The 20,235-nt window shown below is 60.5% G+C and overlaps 2 protein-coding genes across 2 annotated transcripts; both read right to left on the reverse strand.

The window, feature by feature from the left end:
- Positions 1–758: 758 nt before the first annotated feature.
- COLGALT1 (collagen beta(1-O)galactosyltransferase 1) lies at positions 759–7,750 on the reverse strand. The gene is made up of 12 exons (XM_049787703.1): positions 7,470–7,750; positions 7,109–7,219; positions 6,758–6,875; positions 5,458–5,592; positions 5,007–5,211; positions 3,725–3,844; positions 3,087–3,163; positions 2,882–2,988; positions 2,660–2,792; positions 1,910–2,037; positions 1,417–1,623; positions 759–1,318 (listed from the first exon to the last, which is right to left on the reverse strand). Exons 1-12 carry the CDS (start codon positions 7,718–7,720, stop codon positions 1,051–1,053), a joined length of 1,860 nt encoding a protein of 619 aa, XP_049643660.1. The 5' UTR covers positions 7,721–7,750; the 3' UTR covers positions 759–1,050.
- Positions 7,751–10,503: 2,753 nt separating this feature from the next.
- NIBAN3 (niban apoptosis regulator 3) lies at positions 10,504–18,681 on the reverse strand. Its single transcript, XM_049788382.1, has 13 exons — positions 18,627–18,681; positions 16,827–16,957; positions 15,801–15,926; positions 15,395–15,512; positions 14,889–15,053; positions 14,597–14,712; positions 14,013–14,117; positions 13,701–13,863; positions 13,421–13,611; positions 12,487–12,645; positions 12,157–12,273; positions 11,310–11,417; positions 10,504–10,680 (listed from the first exon to the last, which is right to left on the reverse strand). Exons 1-13 carry the CDS (start codon positions 18,679–18,681, stop codon positions 10,504–10,506), a joined length of 1,731 nt encoding a protein of 576 aa, XP_049644339.1.
- Positions 18,682–20,235: the final 1,554 nt, after the last annotated feature.

The following is a 20,235-nucleotide window of genomic DNA, read 5'->3' on the forward strand; positions in this document are numbered from 1 at the left end:
ACAGAAGGTGGCAGTGGCCCGGCCACCCACCCCATCATCTGGCCCCCTCCAGGGGGGCTGCGTCACCCACACCCCAACACCAGGACCCTCAGCCTACCCTGTTCCTGGAAGAACCAAGCTCAGGGCCTCTGGGAACTGTTGGACACCAGGAAAGTGGAGAGGACGCTGGCTGCCATCTGGCCCCACCACAGGCCATAGTGCGAAGGCAACAGAGAAAAGCACCATGTTCACTTCTGGGGATCCCCCCCCACTCACGCCAGCAGGCAGTCGGGATGGTCTGGGCATGAGCACTGCTTGAGGAGTCTGAACCTTGGGAAGCCACACGGGGGGTGGGGGGGTTGGCACATTCTCCACGACTGTCCCAGATACCAAGAGGACCATTGACAAGGCGTGTGGAGGCCACGGACTCAAAACATTCTTTTTTGGTTTGGTTTTTGGGCCACACCCAGTGGCGCTTAGGGCTGAACTCCTGAGGGGGCTCGGGAAGACCCTATGGGATGCTGGAGATTGAACTTGGGTCGTCAGTGTGCGAGGCAAGTGCTCTACCCACTGTGCTCTCACTCCGGCTTTGGGGTTTAACACATTCTCCATGACGGTCCAATAACGAACTAATCACTCATTGTGCTTACAGAGGGTAAACTGGACCCCACTGGATGTTGAGAGTGCAGGGCACTGGGGAGAAAATGGGGTGTGTCTGTCCGGGTGTCTGTCCATCTCCCCTGCATCCCTTCTGGTATGTCTATGTGCATGCCTGTCTCTGTGTCTCTCCGTCTCTCCACCAGCATGCATTTCTGTGTGTGCGTGTCTGTCCTTGCATCTCTCTATCACTCTGCCTGCATCAGTGTATCTCTGTGCATGTGTCTGTCCCTGCATCTCTCCGCCCTTCCTGTGTCTCTGCCTGTAAATCTCAGTCCCCTGAATCTCCCGGGCCCAAGCCCCTCCCTGGCTCCCGAGGACCGCTGTGTCTGCTCAGAGCCCTGAGCGTGCAAGTCTGGAGACAGTGGAGGCGGCGGGTGCCCGGTGCCCATGCCCGCCCTGCCCGGGACGCGCTCAGAGCTCGTCCCTGCCGGCGCTGTCCAGCGGGGAGCGCAGCACATCCGAGTTCTTGGCCTTGCGGCTCAGCGCCTGCTGCTGGCGCATCTTCTGGGACTTGGCGCGGTCCCAGTCGGTCTTGACGCGCTCGTCGTTCCACACCACCGAGGTCTCCGTGTCGCTCACGTAGCCGTCGTCGCCCGTGTAGTGCGTGGGGTACACGAGCAGCGGCTCGGCCGAAAAGGCTCGCAGGTCGCGGGGCGAGAAGTGGCTCTTGTACTCGGACCTGGAGAGAGAGGATGGGAGGGGACGCGGAGTGGGCCGGGGAAGCCAGGTGCAGGGCTGGCCGGGGTGCAGCGGGCAGGGCCCCCCTCCGGCCCTCACACTGGGTGTTTGTCGAACATGACGGGCAAGAACTCATCCACGGGCAGCATCCGGGTCAGGGGCTGCGCGGCCAGCAGCTTGCGGGCGCCCTGGGCCGAGAGCACGTAGGCCAGAGTCCAGTAGGAGTAGTCGGCCTCCACCAGGTTGCGGACGCGGGGCACGGCCTTCTCGGGGTGCTCCACCTGCATCCGCTTCCGACCCACGTAGCTGCGGGTGGGACACAGGGCCATCAGGGGACAGGGACCCGCTGGTCCAGAGGAACTGGCACAGGGTTGCAGAGATGAGGGTAGGAGGGTGGGACACCTCCCGGGGACGTGGCTCTCACAGAAAGACTCCAGCATTCCCGAGTGGACAGTCAGGAGGAAGCCCTGAACCTGACGGTGTGGCCCAAAATCCAAACAAACAAGAATCCAGGGCCTGATCACCATTCCTAGGCCCATGGAGGGGGTTCTGGGGAGCCCCACCAGGACCCCGGCGCGCCCTGCGCACTCACATGAGGTCCCAGTCCAGCCTCTCTCGCTCCACGTCCTGCATGAGGTTCATGAGGCGCCGCTTGAAGAAGATCTCGAAGCGGAGGTCGTCCTCAAACACGAGCACCGACTGCAGGCCTCTGTCCACCACCTGGGGGGCCGACCACAGCTCGATGGGTCCGGGAAATCCTCACCCCAATTCTACATGCGGAGCCCAAACACTGTTCTAAGGCCTGGAACCCCCTGTAGCTCCCAAACAAGCAAAGAAACTTTCGGACAAAGGAGGCCAAGGGTCAGTGACCTGTGGATGCCCTGCTGGTGAGGACACGCCCGGTGATGCTCAGGGGTTCCTCCTGGCTCTGAAATCGCTCCTGGCTTGGGACACCCGGGGTGCCAGGGGATCTAACCAGTCATTCCTAGGCCAGTACGTGCAAGATAAACGCCCTACCACTTGTGCCACTGCTCCGGACCCGTGGCCCTACCCATTTTTGACCCTGTCCATTCCCTCAGGCCCCACCCACATCTGACCCCGCCCCTTCACAGGCCCCGCCCATGCCCGACCACACCCCTTCTCATAATCATGCTCCACTTTAACCCCGCCCCTTCACCAGGGATCACCCACATCTGACCCCTTCCCTTTCCTCGGTCCTGCCCATGTCTGGCCCCGCCCCTTTCCCCCGACTGCCTCTTCCCATGGCCCCAGTCATGCCTGACTCCGCCCTTCTCCGGGCCCCGCCCACATCAGGCCCCGCCCCTTCCCGGGCCCCGCCCACCTCCTTCCAGATTCTGAAGTGGCTCAGGAAACAGCCCAGCTCCCCCTTGGTGAGCGGCCTGCCGTGGTAGGGGTCCCGGTACCCGGGCAGCATCTGGATGCCCAGCGCCTCCACCTGGCTGGTGTTCATGGCCCTGCGGGCAGGGCATGGGCAGCGTTGGTGGTAGAGGCTAGGCCCCCGGCCGGCCGGCCACGCAGCGCACCCCAGGCCAGACCCGCTCACCTGCCGTCCACGGCCTCCACCAGGCGGGCCTCAATGCCCTGCATGCCCAGTGCCCGCAGCATCCGCTCCCGCCGGTCTGCGCGGCGCTTCAGGTTGATCATGAAGACCTGTGGGAAGCTCGTGACACCCTCGGGGCCTCTCAGGGCCTCCCCGGCCTGGTCCGGACTGCCCCGACCCCCGGCCCCCACCCCCGGGCGCTGCCCACCTCGTCGAAGCCCATCTTGTCGGCCGGCGTCGGGGGCACCGAGAGGTGGCGGGACGGCTCCAGGGGCGGATGTCGCACTGCGCAGAGGGTCACTGGTCATCACTCAAGGCCCCCCGCAACCCCCAGCCCGGCCCCAAGAGGCTCACACAGGCTCCTTGGGAAACCGAGGCGCTTCGCAGGGCCTGGACGGGGCTGGGGGGACCTGGACGGGACCCACCCAGCACCCAGGACCCGCAGGGACCTGCCCAAGCTGAGGACCAAAGTTCCCAGAGCCGGTGCCAGACTAGGCCACCGGGGGAGGCCACACAAAAGTGCTCCAATTTTGTGCTCTCTGCCTGTCTGGGGCTCCCAAGCCACAGGTTTGGGAATCCAAAGCTGGAGCCTGAGACAGCCACACTGAAGGGAACATGGACGTGTTGTGTCACTCAGCCCAGGTCTGCGGATCTCTTGGCCTCACCACAGATGTCCTGGCCGCAGCCTCATTCTGGCCCCTACATCCTCAAAACTTTTCAGCCTCCTCCTTCAGGAAGGCCACCTTGGCTGCCGAGCACACATAGCCACCGGCCAGCCAATCCCCCACTCCCAGGGAGTCCTTGCGACTAAGCCCAGAGCTGGGTGTCGGGGCGCCCCTCACTCACCCATGACTTCCAGCTGCGTGTGCAAGAAGCTCTCGGCCTCGTCCTGCAGGGAGCTGTGGGAGCGCAGGGGCACGGGCAGGAAGCCATAATCGGCCTTGTTGCAGACGTACATCTGCACCTCTGGGGGAGGGAGGCAGGCAAAGCTGGTTGGAGCCAAGCGGAGCCGGCCCAGCCCCACTGGCCACTCGAAAGAACCAGGAGTGGGGGACAAGGGACACAGTAGGGGTGAACTGGGCTCCCTATGTGTGTGTCACTCCGTGTGTTTGTGTCTGTTCTGTCTCTATGCATGTCGTATGTGTCTCTCCATGTGTCTGCGTCTGTGTGTGTAGCCAGAGCCCTTCAGGGACAGGTTTGGACCACAGGGCAGACTCTCAAGCCCCCGAAAGGATCCCCTGTAAGCAAGGGGACCCCACCCCAAAATGGGGAGAGGGAGCTGAGTGCCTGTCGAGCAAACCTCTGTTCGACCACGTCACAATGGAGCCGTGCTGTGAGCTCTCCTGTGCTTTCTCCCCATCAGGTAAGCCACATAGTCATGCCCCCTAGTCACAGGGGCCATGTCACAGGGCTGACATGCTGGCCAGGGAGGCCCCCTTTCTCTTTGAGCTTCTCCTGTGGGTAAATCCCATTCACTGTGTCTCTGTTTTGTTTTGAGGCCACAACTGGCAGTGCTCAGGGGTTCCTCCTGGCTCTACACTCAGAAGCCACTCATGGCAGGCTCGGGGGGATCCTATGGGATGCTGGGGATCAGATGTGGGCCCACCACATGCCCGGCAAGTACATCATCCCCCGCTGCACTATGGCTTGAGCCTCAGCTGTTCTGTATGTAAACATTTTTATGGGATTCTTATGTTACTGACCCTACCCTGATCGGTGATTGTGCCCTACCCTAGGGTGTGACCTGGCATTCTGCCCCCACCCTAGGGTGGTACCTGATCTGCTTCCACCATTGGGTGGTACCTGATTCTGGGGGATAAAAACAAGGGTCTGTGGAAGGCGAGGGGTGGTTGGCTGGAACTGAGGCTGAGACCTTGGTCTTCAGTCTTGTCCACCGAATAAAGCTAATATTTCCACAAGCCTGACTGTCTGCGAGCTGTTTACCCGCCGCTTCACCTCAGAACCGCTGGCTGAACAGGGTGGCGGACACGACCTCATCCTCCCTCCCTCCATCAGTCAACCTCTTCAGGGGCTGACTTGCAACACTCAGCGACAGTGCACGAAGCTCCTGGATCCAGCCATGCCTGCCACCATCCCACACCCACAGTGCCGCTTCTCCGCAGCTCACCCGCCTGCTTGCAGGAGAAGGCGAAGACGATGATGTCGTCGAAGGACCAGGTGTAGTCGGGGTGCGGCGGGTAGAAGGCCAGGTGCCGGGACGCCGTCTTGCGCAGGTCGATGAGGAGGGTCGAGTGCACCATGGGGACGGGGAAGCAGCCGCGTCGCTCGCGCCTCCGGATGGGGATGTAGGCGGGCGTGCGCCGGTAGTAGCCCTGCGGGTGGCCAGAGGGGTGAACCTTTGGGAGGCGCTGGGCAGCCTGGACCCCACCACCCAAAGCCCGCCCGGGGTCTCCCCAGCTCCCAAGCTGGGGTCCTGTGAGCATGTCAGGATGGAGGAAAGACGAGGAGAAACGAAAAAGAGCCGGGCAAGAAGTACGAGTAGACTCGGGAAATTGGGAGTGGGTGTGGGTGCGAATGTGGGTGCATATGCGCGCCTGTCCGCCCTGTCCCCAGCTGACCTGGGCCGTCATCCCGCACCAGAAGTTGGCATAAGCCGCCCGGGACTCCAGCATGGGCGCCACCACCGTCTTGTTCTCGGCCATGAGCAGCCTCAGCGTGTCGGGGTTCACCAGCAGGTTGTCGGCGTCCAGGAACTGGGGATACAACACGGGCGGGCACTGAGTCCGGGGCTCGGGGAGTCCCAAGAGGAAACGCACCAGGGGCGATACCGAGCATATCCCGAGCCCACACCGAGGGAATGGGGGACTGGCTAGTCTACTGCTGTCCCTGATGGGGGAGCCACCCCCCCCCCCGAGGTGCCCTGGGCACCGCCCTGCAAAGTGCTTGGCAGCGAAAAGCCACAGAGTCCCGGAGGGAGGATGCCACAGCCAGGCCCGGGCCAAAGCCTGAAGTTCGAGGGACTGGCCCAAAGGCTGGAGGCCAGTGAGGCGCCTGTGGGCTCCAGGGTTGGGCAGGGGCCAGAGGGCCAGAGGCCGGCTTCCAGCCACACCCTTGCCCACAGTGTCCCTCAGTGTCCCCTGAGCTGCACACAGCATCCCTGCTCCTTGGGTCATCTCGAGGGGAGTCCTCGGACTGCTCACTTGTCCACAGCAGCCCTGGTGACCCCCAAAATCACTGATAAGTGTCAGCCAAGAGGAACTAAAACTGGGGCTGTAATGACAGTGGGAGGTGGCCATGGACAGGAAGTGGGACTGGGAGGAAGGGACACGGGGTAGACGTAAATCATGGGCTCGGGGTAGGGGGGAGAGACAGACAGATAGGCAGAGAGAAAGAAGATGCCAGAAGCAGGCAGGGGGAGGACAGGAGTGAAACTGGGACACGGTGGCAGGAAACATGCCCTGGCGAAGGTGTTGGACGCCATTAAACTCGGCCATTAAAACTTTTCTAGGGGCTACAACCAAGGGCATCGGCCTTGCAAGCAGCCAACCCGGGTTTGATTCCCGGCATCCCACAGATCTCCTGAGCACTGCGGGAGTGACCCCTGAGCACAGAGCCAGGAGTAACCGAGGCAGGAGACCCTGCCCCTCCCCGTGTGGACACACAGGGCTAGAGATGGTGGACCGAGCTCCGGTGCTCTTTCTGCAGAAACCCCTGGTCCCTCTGGTCCCTCCCCATGTCCACCACATGAGCCCCACACAGGCCTGGGTGGATCAGGCAGGAGCAGCCCCCGGGGCTGGTCTGGCTGCCATGGAGGAAGAAGTGGACACAGGCGCCCAAGCTTAGCCGACTCACTCGACCCCACAATCCCGCAGGGCCTTGAGGACAAGCCCGGGGCCTGCCTCAGTTTCCCCAGCGCACCAGGATGTAGTCGGCCCACAGGTCCCGCGCCGCCTTCAGGGCCGCCTGCCGCAGCTTCATCACATGCTCGTAGCGAGAGTCCGACCAGTGCTTGGGCCCCTCCTCGTCCGGGTAGGCCCTGCATTGGCGGGACAAGTGGTGCTGGGCGAGGGCTTCCCGGAGGAGGCCCAGGAGCAGCCGCAAAAGAGGGTCTGGGGCAGAGAGACCACCAAGAAACGGACGCCGGGGATGCGGGGTCGTGGCAGCAGGACGGGTGGGAGCACAGGGACAGTTGGAGAAACAGGGCGCGGGTGCTGGGTGCTGAGTGCGAGTGCTGGGTGCTGAGTCGGGTGCTGGGTGCAGGGTACTCACTGCGGCTCCTCAGCCGGGCGCCACTCCACCGAGTGGTACAGGCTCTTGACGGCCACCAGCCACTCGCGCAGCACCGCCGTGGTGTTGTCCGCGTTGTGGTCCGTGGCCACCCTGCGGGGCCCGAGTTCGAGGTGAGGAGGGAGGGAGGAAGGGAGGCGGCACCCTGGGGGTGTCGAGGGGCCCGTCTCCCTGGCTCGGAGCACTGCACAGAGAGTCCAGATGTCTTGGAGCACTTCGGGGAGAGTCCGGCGCCCCTGACCACCGCGGGGACAGCCCGGCGCCCTGACCACCGCCCAGGCCCCGAGCCCCGCGGGACAGCCCGACGCCCCGACACCGTCCCCGGCCCGGGGTCCCCCCTCACCACAGCGCCGTGCGCGCCTTGGGGTGCCGCAGCCGCTCCAGGGCGCCCAGGGTCGTGGGCAGCGCGTGGGCCGCGTTCCGGGCCAGCAGCGCGATGAGCACCCGCGGCGCCTGCAGCGGAGACTCGGGGCTCCATCGCTCCTCGGGGAAGTAGGCGGCGGCGCCCCGAGGGCTTCCTGGAGGCGGCGGCAGCAGCAGCAGCAGCAGGAGCGCGGGGAACGGCCGCCCGCACGCGCCTGGGGCCGCCGCCATGGCGCCACGCGTCGCCTTTAAGCCGTTTTTCTGCCGGCGGGCACGGGCCGCGCCTTAAAGCTGCCCGTGGGCGGGGCGGAGCGTCTTAAAGGGGAGGCGGGCCTCCCTCAGCCAATGGGCCGCCAGGACCGAGCCCGAGGCCACGCCCCTTCCCGGCCTTAAAGAGACAGTCATCTGCGCGCCCCGGGGACTGACGTCATCAGCCCCCAGCGCCCCAACCGGGCTGTCTCTGGGGTCAGCAACGTCCAGCTGCAGCCCAGGCGCCCTAAGACCCGGCTCTGCTCCCTGACGCAGCTGGGTGGGGGGACCAGTTTTGATTCCCACGAACACACACCCCAGATTGAATCTCAGTTTCCCCAGTTGCAACCTGGATCTTTTCTCTTCTGTCCTGGTTAGCAGGATGTGACCCCGGGGTGCCGGGTCTGTAGGCCCCCCGAGCTGCCATCCCCCACTGCCTGTCTTGGGGTGCAAAACCCAAACACCCCCCCTTTGCCAGCATCTCAGAGTTGCTCCGGGAAGGTCCCCACACCCAAGCCTCGGACCTTCCTCAACACCCCACGTGGCTTCTGCTGACCTTCACTCTGACCGTCCACTGTGATTTATGAGTGAGGGCTTACAGGGAGGGTGGGGGCGAGTCCGTGAGTTCTCGGGGGGTCTGGAACCACCCAGAGAAATGACGGGTCTTTGCCCTGACAGGGAAAGGGACACCCCCCAGGACCTCACAGACTCAGTGTTTGGTTGTTTCATTTAATTTGGGGGCCCGCACCCAGCAGTGCTCATGGGGAACTGAACTCTGGCCTCCTTCCATCTGAGCCTACAACTATCTCACCACCAGGATTAGCCCAGCTTTGGGAAACAATGGGATCCCAGGGCCACCCCACCCGAAGCCCCACCCGTCTATGGAATGTCTTCCTGCAGAGGGGGAAAACTGAGAGCCCCCCCAATCTCAGAGCCAAGACTCCACTCCAAGCCTTGTAGACCATATGCCAACTGCTGGGGACCTTGTGGCCAGACTGATTGAACCTTCAAGAACCCCTGGTTTCTGCCTGCTGGGTCCTTCTTTCTGCATCTGAGAGCCCCTGGCAGGGTCTTGGAGACGGGCTGAGCTCAGACCCTGCTTGCAGGAGGTTCAACATAGCCTGATCCACCCCCACGAAAACCTGCTGCTGGGGCTGGAGCTAGAGTATAGTGGGGAGGATGTTTGCCTTGCACACAGTCAACTGGGGTTTGAATCCCAGCATCCCATATGGTCCCCAGAGCCTACCAGGAGCGATTTCTGAGCGCAAAAATAAAAATAACAACAAAACCAAACAAAGAGCCTGCTGTGATTCACACACACACACACACACACACACACACACACACACACACACGATGTCTCCTGGGTCAAAGCAACTAGATGGGCTTGGCTGGGTGTCACAGTCCCTGAGTTCAAAAAGAGGAAAGGGACGAAAGGCCCGTGAGACGTGGAACAGGAGCACCGCAGAGGGGAAGCTCCAGGGGAACTTAGGCTGATCCTCCCTCCCAGATAGGCTTCAGCTCCGGAAGCAGCTGGCCAGTGAGCAAAGAAGCGGATATCGCCTCAGACAGCTGCAGGCCTGGGAAATGTCAGGAAGGTTCTCAGTTTCAGGGGTCAGCCCGGGAGAGGGGATCCTCTCTTGCATCTCACTCTAGACAGCGGTGTGTCCCCCTACAAGACCTGACAGTGTGAATGCTGAATCCTGTTCTGTCCTGAAAGAATTACTGTGGACTTGGAGTCTTTATTTGGGGGGCCAGAGCAAGATCACAGCAGGGAGGGCATTTGGCTTGTATATGGTCAACCCGGGTTCTGTACCCAGCATCCCGTAGTGGTCCCCAAGCCCTGCCAGAAGTGATTCCTGAGTACAGAGCCAGGAGGAACTCCTGGGAGCCACCGGGTGTGGCCCCCCAGAAATAAAAATTTAAAAGATTAAAAAAAAAAAAAAAGATCCAGGGTTATGGGTTTGTCTGCACCTCCAAGTGCTGGGAAGGTTTTGACCTGAAAATTCTATGGACCAAAGTCACTGCCAGCCCACAAGGTGGAGGTGGGAGGCTCAGACCTTTAGCTTCGGAACGTCCCCAGAGTGGGTAGGGGGCAGAGTGGGCGCCCGCTGGGTCCCGGGTCCAATGTCTGTCCAGTCCCTCTTGGAGCATCATCTGTAATAGACAAAGGCAGAAAGGCAGAAACACCCACTATCAGCCCAAGAGGGAGGAGAGTATTTGCCTTGAGTGTGGTCGACTCGGGTTTGATCCCCGGCATATCCCATATAGTCTCCCATGCCTGCCAGGAGCGATTTCTGAGAGCAGAGCCAAGAGTAACCCCTGAGCACAGTCGGGTGTGGCCCAAAAAACACAAAGGAAAGGCTCCTGGGATAAGCAATGGGCCTGGCATGTGTGAGCCCCAATCCTTGGCACTGTTGGGGCCCCCAAGCACCCCTGGGAGCAACCACTGAGCCGCAAGCCCAAGCATTCCCCCAGCACCAGCAGGTGTGGCATAAAACAAGTCAAGAGGGAGATGTGCAATGCTCCAACACAGTGCTCTGGCACAGTGCTCTAATTGTCAGTGCTCTGTGACATGGTGCTCCAACACAGTGCTCTGACTCACAGGCTCTTAGCCCGGCCCCACCCTCATGCACACCCCCAAGCCTCCAGATCCACCAGGAGTTCCTCACCTGTTCCTGCCTGCTCCCTTGAGGCCAACGGCTCACAACTCCTGTCACCACTGTCACCCAGGGCCTTGGTCAGCTCTGAAACGAAACTAGGAGTCAGGAGGTTGCTGTTGGATCCGGCTGTGGGTGAGCACCCGAAGGGGAGGAGAGGTCAAGCTCACCTCGGTCGACCCTCTGCAGCAGGACCCCCCGGACCAGATCCTCATAGACGCCGTTGATGGTCAAGGCGGGGCTCCCCACCGCCAGGACGTCCCCTTCGAACTCGGCCAGTCGCTGTGGGAGGTGTGGGAGGGGGAGGCTGAGCCCAGGCCTAGCTCTGAGAAGTTGGGAGACCCGGAACCTCAGTTTCTCATCTCATTTTTTTTTTGCCACACCCTGGGATGTTCAGGGGTTACTCCTGGCAGGCTTGGGGGATCCTATGTTATGCTGGCGAACGAACATGGGTCTGCCGCGTCCAAGGCAAATATCCTCCCAGTTGTGCTATCGCTCCAGCCCCAGTTTCCCATATCTTTATGGTGAAGTTTATGCCCCATGCTGTTGTGGGAAGTGAATAAAACAGAATATATCGGGCTGGGCAGGAATCCCCAAAAGAACCTCCTGCTGCCTAGGGCGCTTGCAAGCCCTTGTGACCTGGTCTATGGGACCCACCTTTCTCTCCTTCCCACCCCTCTTCACTCAGGACCAGTCACACACCCCATGCACCAAACACCAAGCCTGCCTTGGGGCCTTTGCACATGCTATGGTTCCCCTCAGCCCTGCTCCTGCCCGGAGTTTGCATCTCTGTCAACTCAGGATTCCCCCCACTGACACACGGAGACAGGGAGTCCGTGTGTTTATGGGAGACGGAGATTTGGGAATGCCTCCTCCCAGATACACCCCAAGTGCTGCCCCCATGTGCTCACGGCTCTGCAGCCCAGCTCCAGCCGGCTCAGCACGACAGGCAGGAAGATGCTGAGCAGCCAGGCGCGGACAAACCGCCTCTGTGCAGAGTCTCGGTCAGACTGAAACTTCTGCAGGAAGGGGAGCGCTGTCAGGTCTGAGCCAAAGGGGCCCCTCGAAGCCACGCCCACTACAGAAGCCACACCCCTTAAATACCACGCCCACAGAAGCCTTTGCTGTGGCCACGCCCCTTCCCGGTCCACGCCACACCCACCTAGAAAAGCTATGCCCCGACACAACCTCTTAAGCCACGCCCACAAGACCTGATACTGCTACTCAGCAACCACAGGCCCTGAGAAAAACCACACCACCTATCGCTCCTCTTAAACCACACCCACAAGACTTAGGACCACGCCCATTTTCTGTCCATGCCACGCCCACTGGAGGGAAGGCCACACCCACCAAAGACACCCTCTCTTAAACCACGCCCACACAACTTCTGTTGTGTCCACGCCCCTCGGCACGTCACACCACGCCCACCAAACGCATACGGTTAGGCCACACCCACAAGTCCTTGGTGTGGCCACGCCCCTCCCAGCACTATTCGGTCCGTGTCACGCCCACAAAGGGAGGCCACGCCCATAATTCATTTGTGTGAACACGCCCTTCCAGTTATGCCACGCCCATTGTGAGGTCACGCCCACAGAACGCCCTCTGTTAGAGCATACCCATCTATGGGCAGCATCTTCCGGGTTTGGTGCGTGGCCATCTGGGTCACGCCCTCTTTTGACCACGCCCACCAGCTGCCACTTTGGCCACGCCCTCCCAAGGCCTCTCATCTCAAGGCCACGCTCTTTGCTGCCCACACACCTTGAGCATGCGCTCCCGCGCTTTCTCCAGCTGCCGGGCTGCCTGGTCACAGCCCAGCGCAGGGCTCAGACACTGGTCCGCCAGCTGCAGGAAGGTGGCCACGGCGTCGGCCATAAGCTGCAGGAGGAGAGGTGCTGTCAGGGGTGAGCCCTGTCCGGTCAGCCACCCCGCACCGTCTCCGCCCGCCCTCAGGACCCGGACTCGTGATCAGAGGAGACCCAAATGGAAGGCTGTGCCCCCTCCTGGCCGATGGGTTAGCGGGGAGGTGGCAGGAGCTCAGACTCTGCTGCAGAGAAGTCCTGACATCCTCCGCCTCCGCCTCCCTCTCACCTGCTGCACCAGATCCAGGACCCCAAACACCAGGCTCTGTGTTCCCAAGAAGCCAAACGGTGCCATCAGCTGTCCCAGGCGGCCCTGGTTCTGCTCAGCCTCCCGGTAGCACTTCTGCATCAGTTCTGGGTCCCACGGCATCTCCCCAAAGGAGTAGACCTGCACTCCGGGGGTGCCAGAGGGGTCAGAACATGTCTGATGAGCCCATGGGAAAGCAGGGATCTCACACACACAGACACAGACACAGACACAGACACAGACACACACACACACACACACACACACACACACACACACACACACACACACACAAACCAGATAACCCATCTCGAAGGGAAAGATCAGTGGGGACACATGGTGCTTTAGTAGTTGTTAGATGTGTAATAAAAAACAAAGTTGGCTGAGACGGACTTTAAATGGGAAAGTACTTAAAAACAAACAAGAAAACACGGCGCTGGAGTGACTGAGGGGAAAGGTGCAGTTTGCCCCGGCTGGCACCTGTGGGTCCTCCACCGGATATCTCCTCTTTGGCTCACACTGGGGGTACAGAAATGGAGTGGATCTCACACTGAGCAGACAGACAAGTGCAAGCAGTGTAGATTGATGCCAGTGAGCTGTGGCTTTAACAAGGTACGAGGTGTGTTCCAGGAGGAGGAAGAGAACATGACAGGGAGGCTCTCTGGCACAGAATAGATTCTCATTGATATTGTAAACAGTGAGAACGTAACTTCGGGATTATAGAAGCGGTGGTGGGAAGGAGAACCCTGAAGGAAAGGGGACTCCAGACATTCCTTACAGCCATTTCCCTCCATAGTCAACTTCCCAAAGCAAAAAGCCTAGAGCTGCTGCTGGCAAGCAAGCATGGAAGCGAGGTGTGTGTGATTCCTGTTCTGAGTTACCACGAGGCTCCGTGGCTGCCCACGACGGCTCTCACCTCCTTGCGCAGCTGCTTGCCAGAAGGGGTTCCCCGCAGGTGCCGGTGCAGGCGGTCCATGCCCTGGGTGAGCAGGGCCTGCACCACCCCCAGTGCCGCCGCCACGGTGCTCAGCAGCCTCTGTGTGATGAGAGGCAGCTGCGGGTCCACATGCCTGCACAGGCAGGCCTCCAGGGAAGCCTGGACCTGGGCTGTGAGGAGAAGATGCTATGTCAGCTGGGCATTGGACCCTCCCGGCCCAGCTCTGAGCACCCTCCGTAGGCGGCACTGCCAGCCTCACTTTGCAGCTTCTCCGTCACCCCGGCCTGCAGCCGCTGCATCTGGTCCAAGTCCGGCCGGAGGCTCCTCTCCAACTCCGCCAGCAGCTCGTCCTTTTCCGGCTGGAAGGCGCGGAGGCCCTCGGAGGCCCCAGCTAGCACAGCAGCGTGGACGGCGTCGAGAAGCTGGAGGTTCGGGACAAGCAGGGAGGACCCCAGTGTGACCGGGGAGGCAACTGACGGCTGCCTGGGGCGACTCCCGGGACCCAAGGCAACGGGCAGGGCAGTTGGGCGAATCTCCGGGCCCTGCAGTGCCCCACCAGGCAGGCGCCTACCTCTGTCCAGGCCCAGGCCCGGGCCCGGCCGGACCCCCGCAGGCCAGGCAGGATCTGGGCACGCAGCACAGGCAGCAGCTCCCGCATTAGCACGGCTGTCAGCACCTGCGGGAGTGCGCGTGGTCTTGGGGGTTCTTGGGGGTAGGCTTGAGCCTTCGTGGCCCTGGGTGGGGTGGGGTGGTCAGAGCAGTGGGCACGGCCTTTGGGTCCCTGTGGGCAGCGGGCATGGCCTTAGAGGGTCCTGGGTGGTGGGCGAGGTGGTGAGCGGAGTCCCAGAGGTCCCTGGGGGAGTGGCATGGACTAGCAGTGGACCTGGTCTCAGAGGGTCCTTTGAGTGGACGTGGTAGTCGGTGGAGCCGTGGATGTGGGCAGGGCAACGGAATAGCTTTTGGTTGCGTGGGTGTGGTCTTTGGTGGTGGGCGAAGTCTTAGGGGATCCCCGAAAATGAGCGTGCCTTAGCCTCATGTGTTGTGGGTGTGGTCTCGGGGTCCCTGGGAGAGGGCATGGCCTTGGACACTGGATTCTTGTATGTCCAAGGCCTTAGGAGTCCCTGGGGCTTCCCGTGGGCCTCTGCACCCACTGACCTCGGCGTCCGAACCCAGTGTCACATCGTCCTCCCCAAAGTGGCCTCGCTGCTGGCGGTAGAGCCGGACGGCGTCCAGGAAGGCCCGTGCCGCAGGTGCCGCACTCCGCTGCAAGACTGAGGCAGGAGGGGTGGTGCCTCAGTCATGGGCTTCCCCCATTTTCTCCAGCTCCCCAGCACCCCAGCAAGTCATGATGCCTCCCACTAGGCCCCCGAACTTCACCTTCTCTGTAGGCACCCTCCCCAGGAAGGCGCCCTCTGCCCCGTGGCCCACACCCTGTCCTGGGTCCCACCTGTGCCACGAAGCCGGATCCCCCCCTGCAGGGCGAGCCGCCAGGTGCGCTGCGCTGCCGCCGAAGTGGCCGAGAAGCAGAGGTGTCCGCGGGTGGGATGATGCAGGAACAGGGGGAAAGCCCCAGGCATCTCCAGGAAAGGGTCGGGGTCCTGTGGGGCTTGGCCTGGGCACAGACAGAGGGCAGGAAGCTTCCAGTCACTAGGCATGTTTGTTTGTTTTGGGGCCACTTCCAGCCGTGCTCATGGGATACTCCTGGCTCTGCACTCAGGAATCAATTCTAGCAAGCTCAAGGCACACTATGGGATTCTGAGAATCGAAACCAGATGTGCGCTGTGCAAGGCAAACACACTCCCTGCTGTGCGATGGTTCTAGTCCCACCTGCACCTTTTGAGGTGCCCACCTGGGGGAAGTGCTGCTTATCTGGTCGATGCAGGCTCAGGGCCGCCCCACTCTGAGAAATGGTCCCTATGGGGCCCATCCGTACAGGGAGAAAAGGCGCCTTACCTGGGGGTATTGGAGGGCAGAGTGAGTCAAGCTGGCGCAAGTACTCTCGCTGGGAGGTGAGCACTGTGAAACCTGTCAGGGCCACGGCACCCAGAGGGGGGCCTCCCTTCTCGTATTCCTAGGGAAAGTGCATGAGGGTGAGGGGCTGCCCTCAATTCCGTGTCTCAACGGGGGGGGGGATAGATCAGCTGCACCCCAACCCTCCCTCCCTGCTCACAGCCCGGTGTACGCATGCAAAAGCACACAGACATGGCAGCAGGTTCGGCCTCAGCTCAGGCCTCAGTTTACCCTCCTGGCCCAGCCAAAGAAACCCGCCGGTCTGGGTTCCAAACTGCCCGGGACTGGAAAGAGATTTGGGGGCTACTGGGGAACGAGGGTCTGATTGGGGGGATGTGTCTGCACTCACCCCCCGGTGGCTGAACCACTCCAGACGGCCGTCCCCACGCAGGACACAGAAGGTCTCGAGCCACTGCGGAGGGCGGCCCCGGAGCTGCGCCAGGGTCCCACGATGCTCCCGCACTCGGGGCAACTTCTGGGGAAGGGGAAGGCGGAGGCAGAGGCGGGCAGAAGGGGTGGTGAGTGGAGACAGGCAGGGCCAAATGCTTGATGGATGGGGCCCCATTTGAATAACGGGCGTGGTCAAACTAGAGGGCGTGGTCAGAGGGATGGAGACAGGCCGAACCAAATGCTTGCTGGGCGGGGCCATGATTTGCATGAGAGAAATAATCAGAGGGAGAGGGCGTGGTTAGACAAATAAGGGGCAGGGCGATGGAGTGAGATCTACATTTGCATAAGGGCGTGGTCAGCGTTCAGAGGGCGGGGTCAAATGCAGGAAGGGCGAAATAAGTGGAGACTGGCAGGACCAAAAGCTGGATGAGGCGGGGGTCAGGATTTGAGATTTGAATAAGGGGCGTGGCCAGAGGCAGAGTGGGCTGGATAAGCAGAGGCAGGTGAAGCCAAAGGACTGATGAAGTAGAGTCATGATTTGAATAGTGGGCGTGGTCAGAGGAGGTGTAGCGGGGCGATGTCAGTTGCAAGGTGGGCGTGGTCATGTAGAGAATGGGCGTGGTCCGGTTGGGTGTGGCCCCAGCCCCCAGGATGGTCGCCTTAATCCCCCTTAAACTGACAGGAGCCCTCATCCCCACTTCTGGGTCTCCCCAGCAGAGCCAGAAAAGGAGGTTCTTCCTGAAGCAGCGGGGAGACAAGTGCATGGGCCTTGGACCCCAGATTCTGGCTCTGTTGATGTGAGATCTGATTTCTTCTGTCCCCTCTGCCCCTTCGCACCGCCACCCCCAGAGGGCAGAGCAGGCGGGCTGTGCAGGTGACCCGTGTCCCAGGTGCAGGTGCAGCAATGACCGGAAAGGGCCTCCCACACGCTGGCTTCCCTCCTTCCCAGCCCGCGCCCTGCACGCTCCCCGTGGCCGGCACCCACTCTACTCCGCAGCAGCTGACACACGGCGGGCTCCTGGGGGCCTAGTTCCCTCGAGAGATGCTGCAGCACAGAGGCGGCCAGCTGGCCCCGGTAGCAGGGCAGGAAGTTCCTCAGCAGCGTGTCCACCTGGCCTGCGGGCACACAGGGATGGGCACGGTGGCTGAGCCTGCAAGGTCCCCCCCACCTAGCGGCCCAGCCAGTTTCCGCCACAGGGAGCAGGCCCCCAGCTTAATCTCTGCTCCCCACCTCCTCGGGTTTCTTTGTTTTGCATCTTTAATTTTTTTGGTTTTGAGGCCACACCCGTGAGTGCCCAGGGGTTACTTCTGAGTCTGCACTCAGAAGTCATTCCAGGCACGCTTGGAAGACTATATGGGATGCCAGGGATGGAACTCAGGTCAGCTGCATGCAAGGCAAATGCCCTACCCATTGTGCTATTGTTCTGGTTTCACTTTTTTTTTTTTTTTTTTTTGGTTTCTGGGCCACACCCTGCGGTGCTCAGGGGTTACTCCTGTCTGTCTGCTCAGAAATAGCTCCTGGCAGGCACGGGGGACCCTATGGGACACCGGGATTCGAACCAACCATCTTAGGTCCTGGATCGGCTGATTGCAAGGCAAACGCCGCTGTGCTATCTCTCTGGGCCCTTTTCTTTCTTTTTTTAAAGGGTGGAACCACACTTAGCTGTGCTCCTAATTTTGTGCCTAGCAGGGCTCAGGGGACCACAATGGGTGTGGGAAATTGAGCATGGGTTGGCGGTGTGCAAAGCAGCCGCCTCACTCGTGGTACTTCTCTCCATTCTCAAAACATCCCACTGTGTCTTGGCAGGTTTACTTAGGAGATTGTCATTTAGAAATAGCTCCCCTCCTGGTGTCAGAGAGATTTCTGGAAAGTGGGCATGGGAGAGATCTTTGCCCTGATCCCAGAGGTTTTCCTCCTTGCATGTGTGTAAGTGACTATATACAAAAACCAAGTTGCTTAGACTGTCTAGAGTGGGGACCTGATGGCTGGAGCTCCTGCACCTATTGTGGGCCATGTGGTAGCCTGCAGGGAGAGGCACAAAAATTTCCCATGGGAGAAACAGGAGAGGAAAGGAAGGAAGGGAAAAAAGGAGTCTTTTCTCAGCCAGCCAATTTCTGCATCTCACTCTAGGAGGATAAGGTGAAAACTAGAGGTGAAGCCACTCAGAAAGAATAAAATAAAATAAAATTAATCCTGATCTTCTTGGGGCAACTTTCTGAGTCCACTCGTAAAAAGATGCCTGTGCCATTTTCTGGTCTGGACTGTCAGCCCCCTCCATGGGGACACTTACCCCACGATGGATACCAGCACCTAGCAGCTCTACCAAGAGTGCATAGCATGTGAGAACCAGCCCTGCTTTGTTTCATATCAGGAGCAGTCTGATTTTTGTGGTCTACACAGAGAGTTAAGTTACCCACTATTTTGGGAGGGGGCAAGGGATTCCCCAGGAGAGCTGCTGGGTCTGGGACCCGCTGGCCCCCAACACCTTAGTCCAAACTCATGCCAAGTAGGGGACCAAATTTACCACACACACACACACACACACACACACACACACACACAAAATGTTCAAGGCAAAGGATAACAGTGAGAAGTGAAATCAAGGTAAATAAGAACAAGGAAAAATTAATCTCGCAAAAGAGTCTCTTGAGCAGAACGTGAGCCACTCTAGAGCGGTTCTGCTTCTTTCCTGGATGCTCTGGGACAAACTGGGGCAGGGCCTCTGGCATCCCCAGGGCTGGACCCCAACCTGCCAAGCCCACCTCCCCCACCACCGCTGCTCACCCCTGAGGTACTGCCGCTGCTGTTTGTCCAGGGGGCTGGAGGGTCGCCCACCCATTCCTGCCTGGGCTCCTGGAGTTTCCTCTTCACGGGCTCAAAGAACGGGCACAAGCAGCAACAGATGGGCTTGGAGGGGCTCCAGGGACATTGAGGCCAGAGCCCGGGGCGGGGCTCCTCGTTGACCACGCCCACCACACCCTGGTCACTCCCTACAGCCAATCACCACGATCCACCACGCCCCCAAGGTGCCTCTGCCCCACCCACAGCAGCCCGATTCTTTATAGGCCCCGCCCACACCCTTCGCTAACTCCGCCCTTTCTTTAAAGAGCCCGCCCAAACCCTGCAGGAATCACGCCTGCTCCTTGGCCCCAGAACCAGGCCCTCAGAGCAGGTGGCTTTGTGGGGTGCTGCTGGGGAAGCCCCCAGGGTGGGGCAGGGCAGGGTGGGGAGTCCGACTCAAGTCGCAGCTCCTCTGGAGGAGGCAAGTTGGGCAAACACGGGGCACAGGGGCAGGCCAACATCGGGGACACTCCTGGAACCAACTCACTATGAGGCAGAGAGGGGCAGAGCAGGGCAGGACCGGGACAGGACTCTCAAAGTCTGGAGGCCGGGATCTCCAGCGGGGACAGAGACAGGCGGACCCCAACACCACAGTGGGAACTGGGGTGGGCGAAGGTGCTCTGAAATGTCGGTCCTCTCCCCTGCAGAGGGAACCAGGCGAGTCAGCCTGGCTCTGAGGGTGCGTCTGGAGTCTCTGGGGCAGTCACAGGGTTTGGGGGGGCCTGCACACCTGCTGTGGCCCGTCCACTTCCTCCTGTCACTGGGTGCCCAGCAGGCGTGGAGAGAAGCTTCACTTTCAGTGGTTTCCTGGGTTCCGATTCCACCCTCTGCGTGAGGGTGGGGGTGGGGAGTCATTCTCCCCATAGGCCAAGTCTGAGACCAGGGCAGGTCCGGCCAGCTGGAAAAGAGCCCACAAAGCACTGACTGCACCCACACGGGGCCCCAGCAGACCTGGCATGGGCTGAGCTGCCCCCACAGCTGGCTGGGGGGCGAGGGTGAAAGGGCTCTACAGGTTCTAGCAAAGAGAAACTCACTGGGTGGGTGGGTGTGAGGAACCGAGCCCGGTGAGGGCCCGTGGGAAAAATAAATGGTCCAGGGCACCTCAAAAAGCGCACTTAATTAGATCTTTTTAAAAAATGTTAAATCTATTATTGAAAATGAACTGAGAACCTGAGCACAGCAGGGAGGGTAGGTGCTGGTTTGCACAGGGGGCTGACACAGACAAGTTTGTTCCTTGGCATCTCATAGTGATCCAACAAAAATAAAGGGGCCGGAACAAGAGGACAGCATTTGCCTTGTATCAGGTTCAATTCTTGGCATTCCATATGGTCCCCCGAGCCTGCCAGGAGCTATTTCTGAACCCAGAGCAAGGAGTAATCCCTGAGCACTGCCGGGTGTGGACCCAAAAACTAAATAAATAAAGCATATAATAAAACGAGATGTCAGAGATGTAACAAGGCGGGGAAAGTGCGTGTTTGCCTTGCACATGGCTGACCTGAATTCGATTCCTGACATCCTATATGGTCTTCTGAGTTCCAGCTGGAGTGAGCCC

This window comes from Suncus etruscus, chromosome 15 (genome assembly GCF_024139225.1).
Source record: "Suncus etruscus isolate mSunEtr1 chromosome 15, mSunEtr1.pri.cur, whole genome shotgun sequence".
Lineage (NCBI taxonomy): Eukaryota > Metazoa > Chordata > Mammalia > Eulipotyphla > Soricidae > Suncus > Suncus etruscus.